Genomic DNA, 11103 nt, shown 5'->3' with positions numbered 1-11103 from the left:
CATACGTTGGTCTACGGCATGAGAGTGAGGATGATGTCATACGTTGGTCTACGGTGGGAGAGTGAGGATGATGTCATACGTTGGTCTACGGCATGAGAGTGAGGATGATGTCATACGTTGGTCTACGGTGGGAGAGTGAGGATGATGTCATACGTGGGTCTACGGTGGGAGAGTGAGGATGATGTCATACGTGGGTCTACGGCGTGAGAGTGAGGATGATGTCATACGTGGGTCTACGGTGGGAGAGTGAGGATGATGTCATATGTTGGTCTACGGCGTGAGAGTGAGGATGATGTCATACGTTGGTCTACGGTGGGAGAGTGAGGATGATGTCATACGTGGGTCTACGGCGTGAGAGTGAGGATGATGTCATACGTGGGTCTACGGCGTGAGAGTGAGGATGATGTCATACGTGGGTCTACGGTGGGAGAGTGAGGATGATGTCATACGTGGGTCTACGGCGTGAGAGTGAGGATGATGTCATACGTTGGTCTACGGTGGGAGAGTGAGGATGATGTCATATGTTGGTCTACGGTGGGAGAGTGAGGATGATGTCATACGTTGGTCTACGGTGGGAGAGTGAGGATGGCGGCGGACGGAGTGTTTCAGGGTCTCAAACGAAGAGCTGAGGAAATCCAAACGCTCGTTGGGACGTTAGAAAGGAAAAGTCGGTCGTACGTACGAAGGTGGCGGACGGGGTCGAGGTCGGCGTCCCTGTTGAATGTAGGGAGTCGGGGGGGGGGGGTTTATGATGGGGGTGTTTTTGGGGTCACCATGAGCAAAGCCACAACTGAGAGATAGTATTAACAGTAAATCAGCAGCCAAACAACATGATCTCTGTAGCCTACGTAAATATCACAGTACGGTATTCACTAAAAACAGGGAGGGAGGACAGAAAGCTTCCTCTCTTCTCTCTCTCTCTCTTTTGATTTTATTTTACATTAAATATGCACTGTATGAAGGCGCTGGGGGTTGTTCACTTTAAAGGCAACTGGACTAACAAGAAGAAAACACTGTGCACGCTGCCTTCATCGTGCCTTTCCAGATTCAGAACACCCCCCCCACAGTCATCAGTAATGGACAGACCAGTTTATAGACAGGGTGGACATTTAGAAGTGCATGTTTGTCTCTGTGTGTGTGAAGGTGAGAGTGTAATCGGAGAGGGTGTTTCCCGTCAACACGCTGAGATGATGGCTGAGGTGAGATCACATGGCACACAATAGAACAGCAAATAAACCAAACCTACGGTTACTCAGCGGTGGGACGACGGCGACATTTCAAGGTTTGTGCGACGACGCCACGTTTTGTTTGTCTCTGCTGTCTTCAGTCTAGTGCTTTAGAAGAAGGTAAAGGGATGAAACGGGGCGGGAAATCCAAAATGCTTTGACCAAGTTTAACTGACGACGACCAGCGCTGACAAACATGGAATCCAGCCAACCAGAGAGCAGCATGTGTGCACGTAGAGCCGGCAGAGGAAAGGGATTACTATGACGACAACAACGGTATGAAACCTTAATAATATTGAACCAAATCAGCTGTATTGATTTCATCTTGTATGCATAATAATTTAGTTTAATAAACATGATCTACATTTAGACTTTGTGCAGAGAAACTGATGTGACTGAGAGGCGGTTCATGAAGTGGAAGATGTCACATCTCAAGCCTCTGATTGGCTGTTTCAGAGGCCCGTCAACGCTGCTCCCACTGACCTTAATTCAGTGCAGTCGTCACTGCTGAGAGCAACGCAACCCTGAACCTGATCACTGAGTCGGACCAGATCCACGTTAGTGTCCCCGGGTGATGACAGTCAGCAGATAAGCATCGGTGAGGGGGGGGGGGGGCGTTAAGGTGACATATATATATATATATATATCTCTATATATCTCTCTCTATATATAGATATGGATATATATATCTCTATATAAGAAGAGTTTAAAAATAAAGGACTGGCTGGTCGATGACGTCCGGTACACGAAGAGATGATGTTAGTGGTGACGGTGACGGTGACGGTGACGGTGACGTCGGGTAGAAACAATGATCAGAGCAATAAATACCAAAATAAAGAGTCATTATGGCTAGAGGAGCAATAAAAAAGATTCTACTAGACTCCGTCTGATCCAGGTCTGATCCAGGTCCGGATCCAGGTCCAGATCCAGGTCTGATCCAGGTCTGATCCAGGTCCGGATCCAGGTCCAGATCCAGGTCTGATCCAGGTCTGATCCAGGTCCGGGGGGTGCAGTCGCTCAGCGAAGATGTCGGCTGACCTGGGGGGGGGGGGGGGTGATTGGGTGGAGGAGGGGGGGGGGGCTTTACGGGTCCGGTGTGTGTGTGTGTGTGTGTGTGTGTGTGCAGGGGGGTAGTCATGTAAGAGACAGAAGGAGAAGTCTTGTCTCTCGGGTCCAGCCCCCTTGCTGCCGCCTCGCTGATATTTTTTTCTTCAATTATTTCCACCCCCCCCCTCCCCCCCCCCCCCCCCCGCCTCCCTTTGCACACACACATCAACACACACACACACACACACACACACACACACACACACACACACACTCAAACACTCCGTTCAAAGTTCAAGGTCCTTAGAGATTTGGGTGGCAATGTCCCGAAAAGCTAGCGGCGTCCCCCAGAGTCGCGTGTAGCGCACTCCGTTAGAAGTCTCGGAGGTGCCCGTGGAAAGGTGGCACACCTCGGCCTCGAAAGCCACGCGGCCCCCCGCCGCGCCGTGGGTGCAGGAGAGCAGAAAGGGGCCGGCATGGTGGACCTGGCAGCCACATCCGAGCGCCGCCTCCCGCAGAGCCAGAACCACCTCCGCAGGGTCCCGCCGCCCGCCGCCTCTCAGATCCCGGCCACGTCCGACGGCCCGGGGCTCGGACGCTTTTTGATACCCAGGTAGATGGCAACTGGGAGAGAAAGAGCGAGAGAGAGAGGAGGGACGTCTCTACTTGTCTCATAAACACAGGAAATCATCTATCTTTCCAAGCAGCTGGAACACCTGCACTCACCTTGTGACCGCAAATCTCCTGATTCCCTCAGATTCATTTGTGACCCTGCAGGACAAACAGAGTAGAGTTAGTGAGAGGTAACCCAGCGACTGACCCACAACCCTCAGAGGAGACGGCGTTCAGACAATCAGACCAAGCAGGCAACAACAACAAGCACATGATGTGCACGACGGGGAGTCCTCACCTCGTCCGGTTCCTCATAACCTTTAAGGCATGCAGATATAAATGCAGTCCTTCTGTTCATGACCAGGGGTCAGCAACCTTTGCTATCAAAAACAAATCTGTCTGGAGCCGCTAACCCTTTAATCACTGTGATGAAGGTAACAGTTTATAGTCTGAGTATATAGTAGATCAGTCTGATGCAGTGAGGGCCAGAGAGACAATGTACTACGGAGTATTAGGACCACATTGAGGGAGAACACGTCTGAGATTTACACAATAAAGTCATAACTTTAAGAGAAAAAAGAAAACAACACATAAAATGACTACTTTATAATATTATGACTTTATTCTCTAAATCTCAGATTGATTTGTTTTCCTCAATGTGGCCCTAATACCGTACCGTCGTACCGTCGTACCGTCGTACCATAGACCTACAACAACGAGAAATAAAAATGAAAATGTAAACACAGAACAGTTATTTCCATTTATAATAGTTCACAGCGAGAGGAGCTGAAGATCCACTGGAGAGGAACTGAAGATCTATTGGAGAGGAACTAAAGATCTACTGGAGAGGAACTAAAGATCTATTGGAGAGGAACTAAAGATCTACTGGAGAGGAGCTGAAGATCCACTGGAGAGGAACTAAAGATCCACTGGAGAGGAAACTAAAGATCCACTGGAGAGGAACTGAAGATCTACTGGAGAGGACTAAAGATCCACTGGAGAGGAACTGAAGATCTATTGAGAGGAACTAAAGATCTACTGGAGAGGAACTAAAGATCTATTGGAGAGGAGCTGAAGATCCACTGGAGAGGAACTAAAGATCCACTGGAGAGGGAACTAAAGATCCACTGGAGAGGAACTGAAGATCTACTGGAGAGGACTAAGATCCACTGGGAGGAACTAAAGATCTACTGGAGAGGAACTAAAGATCTATTGGAGAGGAACTAAAGATCTATTGGAGAGGAACTAAAGATCCACTGGAGAGGAACTAAAGATCTATTGGAGAGGAACTAAAGATCTACTGGAGAGGAGCTGAAGATCTACTGGAGAGGAACTAAAGATCTATTGGAGAGGAACTAAAGATCCACTGGAGAGGAACTAAGATCTACTGGAGAGGAACTAAAGATCTATTGGAGAGGAACTAAAGATCTACTGGAGAGGAGCTGAAGATCACTGGAGAGGAACTAAAGATCCACTGGAGAGAACTGAAGATCTACTGGAGAGGACTAAAGATCTACTGGAGAGGAACTGAAGATCTATTGGAGAGGAACTAAAGATCTATTGGAGAGGAACTAAAGATCTACTGGAGAGGAGCTGAAGATCCACTGGAGAGGACTAAAAGTCCACTGGAGAGGAACTAAAGATCCACTGGAGAGGAACTGAAGATCTACTGGAGAGGACTAAAGATCTACTGGAGAGGAGCTAAAGATCCACTGGAGAGGAACTAAAGATCCACTGGAGAGGAACTAAAGATCTACTGGAGAGGAGCTAAGATCCACTGGAGAGGAACTAAGATCTACTGGAGAGGAACTAAAGATCCACTGGAGAGGAGCTGAAGATCCACTGGGAGGAACTAAAGATCTACTGGAGAGGAGCTGAAGATCCACTGGAGAGGAGCTGAAGATCCACTGGATAGGAACTAAAATCCACTGGAGAGGAACTAAAGATCTACTGGAGAGGAGCTAAAGATCCACTGGAGAGGAACTTAAGATCCGTTGGAGAGGAACTGAAGATCTACTGGAGAGGCTAAGATCCACTGGAGAGAGCTGAAGATCCACTGGAGAGGAGCTAAAGATCCACTGGAGAGGAGCTGAAGATCTACTGGAGAGGAGCTGAAGATCCACTGGAGAGGACTAAAGATCTACTGGAGAGGAGCTGAAGATCCACTGGAGAGGAGCTTAAGATCCACTGGAGAGGAGCAAAGATCCACTGGAGAGGAACTGAAGATCTACTGGAGAGAGAACTAAAGATCCACTGGAGAGGAACTAAAGATCTACTGGAGAGGAGCTAAAGATCCACTGGAGAGGAACTTAAGATCCGTTGGAGAGGAACTGAAGATCTACTGGAGAGGAACTAAAGATCCGTGGAGAGGAACTAAGAGATCTACTGGAGAGAACTAAGATCCACTGGAAAGGAGCTAAGATCCACTGGAGAGGAGCTGAGATCTACTGGAGAGGAGCTAAAGATCTACTGGAGAGGAGCTAAAGATCCACTGGAGAGGAACTAAAGATCCACTGGAGAGGAGCTGAAGATCTACTAGAGAGGACTAAAGATCCACTGGAGAGGAGCTAAAGATCACTGGAGAGGAGCTAAAGATCCACTGGAGAGGAGCTAAAGATCCACTGGAGAGGAGCTGAAAGATCTACTAGAGAGGCTAAAGATCTACTGGAGAGGAGCGGAAGATCCACTGAGAGGAGCTAAGATCCTGGAGAGGAGCTAATATCCATTGGAGGAGGAGCTAAAGATCTACTGGAGAGGAGCTGAAGATCCACTGGAGAGGAGCTAAAGATCCACTGGAGAGGAACTTAAGATCTACTGGAGAGAGCTAAAGATCTACTGGAGAGGAACTGAAGATCTACTGGAGAGGAGCTGAGATCCACTGGAAAGGAACTAAAGATCCACTGGAGAGGAGCTAAAGATCTACTGGAGAGGAGCTAAAGATCTACTGAGAGGAGCTGAAGATCTACTGGAGAGGACTAAAGATCTACTGGAGAGGAGCTAAAGATCCACTGGAGGAACTAAAGTATCCACTGGAGAGGAACTAAAGATCCACTGGAGAGGAACTGAAGATCTACTGGAGAGGAACTAAAGATCTACTGGAGAGGAGCTAAGATCCACTGGAGAGGAACTAGAATCCACTGGAGAGAACTAAAGATCTGCTGGAGAGGAGCTAAGATCCACTGGAGAGGAACTAAAGATCTACTGGAGGACTGAAGATCACTGGAGAGGAACTAAAGATCCACTGAGAGGAGCTGAAGATCCACTGAGAGGAACTAAAGATCTACTGGAGAGGAGCTAAGATCCACTGGAGGGAGCTGAAGATCCACTGATGGAACTAAAGATCCACTGGAGAGGACTAAAGATCTACTGGAGAGGAGCTAAAGATCCACTGGAGAGGAACTTAAGATCCGTTTGGAGAGGAACTGAAGATCTAACTGGAGAGGAGCTAAGATCCACTTAGAGAGCTGAAGATCCACTGGAGAGGAGCTAAAGATCCACTGGAGAGGAGCTGAGATCTACTGAGAGGAGCTGAAGATCCACTGGAGAGGAACTAAAGATCTACTGGAGAGGAGCTGAAGATCCACTGGAGAGGAGCTTAAGATCCACTGGAGAGGAGCAAAGATCCATGGAGGAACTGAAGTCTACTGGAGAGGACTAAAGATCCACTGGAGAGGAACTAAAGATCTACTGGAGAGGAGCTAAAGATCCACTGGAGAGGACTTAAGATCCGTTTGGAGAGAACTGAGATCTACTGGTAGAGGAACTAAAGATCCTTGGAGAGGATAAAGATCTACTGTAGAGGACTAAAGATCCACTGGAAGGAGCTAAAGATCCACTGGAGAGGAGCTGAAGATCTACTGGGAGGAGCTAAAGATCTACTGGAGAGGAGCTAAAGATCACTGGAGAGGAACTAAAGATCCACTGGAAGGAGCTGAAGATCTACTAGAGAGGAGCTGAAGATCCACTGGAGGGAGCTAAAGATCCACTGGAGAGGAGCTAAAGATCCACTGGAGAGGAGCTGAAGATCTACTAGGAGGAACTAAAGATCTACTGGAGAGGAGCTGAAGATCCACTGGAGAGGAGCTAAAGATCTACTGGAGAGGAACTAAATATCCTTGGAGGAGCTAAAGATCTACTGGAGAGGAGCTGAAGATCCACTGGAGAGGAGCTAAAGATCCACTGGAGAGGAACTTAAGATCTACTGGAGAGGAGCTAAAGATCTACTGGAGAGGAACTGAAGATCTACTGGAGAGGAGCTGAAGATCCACTGGAAAGGACTAAAGATCCACTGGAGAGGAGCTAAAGATCTACTGAGGGAGCTAAAGATCTACTGGAGAGCTGAAGATCTACTGGAGAGGAGCTAAAGATCTACTGGAGAGGAGCTAAAGATCCACTGAGAGGAGCTAAAGATCTACTGGAGAGGACTAAAGATCCACTGGAGAGGAACTAAAGATCTACTGGAGAGGAGCTGAAGATCCACTGGAGAGGAGCTAAAGATCCACTGGAGAGGAGCTAAAGATCACTGGAGAGTAGCTTGAGATCTACTGAAGGAGCTGAAGATCTACTGGAGAGGCTGAAGATCCACTGGAGGAGCTAAAGATCTACTGAGAGGAAGCTGAAGATCTACTGGAGAGGAGCTGAAGATCCACTGGAGAGGATCTAAAATCTACTGGAGAGGACGCTAAAGATCTACCTGGAGAGGAGCTGCAAGATCTACTGGAGAGGAGCTGAAAATCCACTGGAGAGGAGCTGAGAGCTACAGTTTCTGACCCCTGTTCTAAAGACACTAAACATTCCTGTCCATCCAACAACACATGGAATAAACATTTAGTGGCTTTCAACCATCGACCACAAACACAACTTGAAAACATGAAACACCGTTTCTAAGGGTCATAAAGGACTCGTTGTCATGACACTGACCCTGAAACGGACCATGCGTCTGCGGGAGACCACCACGGTATAAGACGATTAACAAGTCATGCAGACGAGCACTAATTCATAGATGGAGGGATGGAGAGCTCATGCAGACGGATGGAGCGGCACAGGCAGACGAGGAAGAAGACAGAGAGAGAAGACAGAGACGGAGACGGAGGCAGAGACGGAGCTAGAGACAGAGAGAGACGGAGACAGAGAGAGAAGACAGAGAGGGAGAGAGGAGACGGAGAGGGGAGAGAGACAGAGAGAGACGGAGACAGAGAGAGAAGACAGAGAGGGAGAGAGGAGACGGAGAGGAGAGAGACAGAGACAGAGCCAGAGAGAGAGACGGAGACAGAGACGGAGACAAGAGATGAGATAGAGACCGAGAGACGGAGCCAGAGACAGAGACAGAGAGAGAGATGGAGAGAGAAGACGGAGACAGAGACAGAGCCAAGACAGAGAGAGAGACAGAGAGAGAAGACAGAGAGAGAGATAGAGACAGAGACGGAGACCAGAGACAGAGATAGAGACAGAGATGGAGAGAGAAGAGCAGAGAGAGAAGACAGAGAGAGACAGAGAGAGAAGACAGAGAGAGAGACAGAGATAGAGACGGAGAGAGAAGACGGAGACAGAGACAGAGACAGAGATAGAGACAGAGATAAGAGACGGAGACAGAAGACGGAGACAGAGACAGAGCCAGAGACAGAGATAGAGACGGAGACAGAGACAGAGAGAGAGATTAGAGACAGAGACGGAGAACAGAGACAGAGATAGAGACAGAGATGGAGAGAGAAGACAGAGAGAGAAGACAGAGAGAGACAGAGAGAGAAGACAGAGAGAGAGACAGAGATAGAGACGGAGAAGAGAAGACAGAGACGGAGTCATGGGAACTTACTAACTGTTTTTGATCCATGTGGAAGAGTACAACCCGAGACTGATTTGTTTGAGCCCTAGGCGCTTGGACGGGTCAAGGTTGACCCTGATACGGTGGGGGGGGCACAACGAGATAAAGAGAGAAAAAAGAGGGAATACGGGTAAGAGAAAGAGAGAGAGAGAAAAGAGAGACGAGAGAGAGAGAGAGAGAGAGAAAAGAGAGAGAGAGAGAGAAAGAGAGAGAGAAGGGAGAGGAGAAGGGTGAGAGAGAGAGAGAGAGAGAGATGGGGGGGATAAGAGAGAATATATTGAATCACAGCAGAGCCAGTGGTGGAGAGAGAGCGCAGCAGGAACTGATTGGCGAGGATAAAGCTGAGTTTTGATAAGATTAGACATGTGTGATTATGACGACTGGGAGGGGGGTGCGGAGGATAATCCGGGGCCACAGACGGGCTCGCCAAAAGGCCCTCGGTGATAACAACGTTCTGATCCACATCCAGCTGCGCTCCAGCTGACAGGAAGGACTTCACAACAACAACAACAACAACAACCACGCTGCATCATCCTCATATGTTAATGTAAATACACACAAAGTCACACATTGTTCAAAACACAGCTACTGCAGTTATCTATCCAGTATATTAGGAACAGCTACTGCAGTTAATCTATCCAGTATATAAGGAACCAGCTACTGCAGTTAATCTATCCAGTATATTAGGAACAGCTACTGCAGTTTAATCTATCCAGTATATAAGGACAGCATACTGCAGTTAATCTATCCAGTATATAAGGAACAGCTACTGCAGTTAATCTATCCAGTATATTAGGAACAGCTACTGCAGTTAATTCTATCCAGTATAATAAGGAACAGCTACTGCAGTTAATCTATCCAGTATATAAGGAACAGCTACTGCAGGTTTAATCTATCCAGTATATAAGGAACAGCTACTGCAGTTAATCTATCCAGTATATAGGAACAGCTACTGCAGTTAATCTATCCATTAGTATAATGAACAGCTACTGCAGTTAATCTATCCAGTATATAAGGAACAGCTACTGCAGTTAATCTATCCATATATTAGGAACAGCTACTGCAGTTAATCTATCCAGTATATTAAGGAACAGCTAATGCAGTTAATCTATCCGTATATTAGGAACAAGCTAATGCAGTTAATCTATCCAGTATATAGGAACAGCTACTGCAGTTAATCTATCCAGTATATTAGGAACAGCTACTGCAGTTAATCTAGCCAGTATATAAGGAACAGCTACTGCAGTTAATCTATCCAGTATATAAGAACAGCTACTGCAGTTAATCTATCCAGTATACTTAGGAACAGCTACTGCAGTATCTATCCAGTATATAAGGAACAGCTACTGCAGTTATCTTATCCAGTATATAGGAACAGCTACTGCAGTTAATCTATCCAGTATATAAGGAACAGCTACTGCAGTTAATCTATCCAGTATAATAAGGAACAGCTACTGCAGTTAATCTATCCAGTATATTAGGAACAGCTAATGCAGTTAATCTATCCCGTATATTAGGAAACAGCTACTGCAGTTAATCTATCCAGTATATAAGGAACAGCTACTGCAGTTAATCTATCCAGTATATTAGGAACAGCTACTGCATTTAATCTATCCAGTATATAAGGAACAGCTACTGCAGTTAATCTATCCAGTATATAAGGAACAGCTACTGCAGTTATCTATCCAGTATATTAGGAAACAGCTAATGCAGTTATCTATCCAGTATATTAGGAACAGCTACTGCAGTTAATCTATCCAGTTATCAGGAACGCTACTGCAGTTATCTATCCAGTATATTAGGAACAGCTACTGCAGTTAATCTATCCAGTAATAAGGAACAGCTACTGCAGTTAATCTATCCAGTATATAAGGAACAGCTACTGCAGTTAATCTATCCAGTATATAAGGAAACTACTGCAGTTAATCTATCCAGTATATTAGGAACAGCTACTGCAGTTAATCTATCCAGTATATAAGGAACACTACTGCAGTTAATCTATCCAGTATATAAGGAACAGCTACTGCAGTTAATCTATCCAGTATAATCAACAGCTACTGCAGTTAATCTATCCAGTATATAAGGAACAGCTACTGCAGTTAATCTATCCAGTATATAAGGAACAGCTACTGCAGTTAATCTATCCAGTATATTAGGAACAGCTACTGGCAGTTAATCTATCATATATCAGGAACAGCTACTGCAGTTAATCTATCCAGTATATAAGGAACAGCTACTGCAGTTAATCTATCCAGTATATAAGGAACAGCTACTGCAGTTAATCTATCCAGTATATCAGGAACAGCTACTGTAGTTAATCTATCCAGTATATTAGGAACAGCTACTGCAGTTAATCTATCCAGTATATCAGGAACAGCTAATGCTTTAATCTTATCC

General features: G+C 46.4%; 1 protein-coding gene across 3 annotated transcripts in view; it reads right to left on the bottom strand.

Moving 5' to 3' along the window:
* Window positions 1-2464: 2464 nt before the first annotated feature.
* Window positions 2465-11103, bottom strand: part of mark4a (MAP/microtubule affinity-regulating kinase 4a) — a 61129-nt gene continuing 52490 nt past the window's right edge. The window contains exons 16-18 of one of the 3 annotated variants that reach the window (XM_037762716.1): window positions 8698-8781; window positions 3000-3044; window positions 2804-2897 (exon numbers count right to left, since the gene is read on the bottom strand). In XM_037762716.1, coding sequence (XP_037618644.1) covers window position 3044; window positions 8698-8781 — 85 coding nt within the window. In that variant the 3' untranslated portion in view covers window positions 2804-2897; window positions 3000-3043. Of the gene's footprint in view, window positions 2898-2999; window positions 3045-8697; window positions 8782-11103 lie in introns of all 3 variants that reach the window. The other 2 variants (XM_037762714.1, XM_037762715.1) reach the window with 2 other exon arrangements.

This window comes from Sebastes umbrosus, unplaced genomic scaffold (genome assembly GCF_015220745.1).
Source record: "Sebastes umbrosus isolate fSebUmb1 unplaced genomic scaffold, fSebUmb1.pri S34, whole genome shotgun sequence".
NCBI lineage: Eukaryota > Metazoa > Chordata > Actinopteri > Perciformes > Sebastidae > Sebastes > Sebastes umbrosus.
Note: the sequence above shows the minus strand (reverse complement) of the source record. Positions and strands in the feature narration are given on the sequence as shown.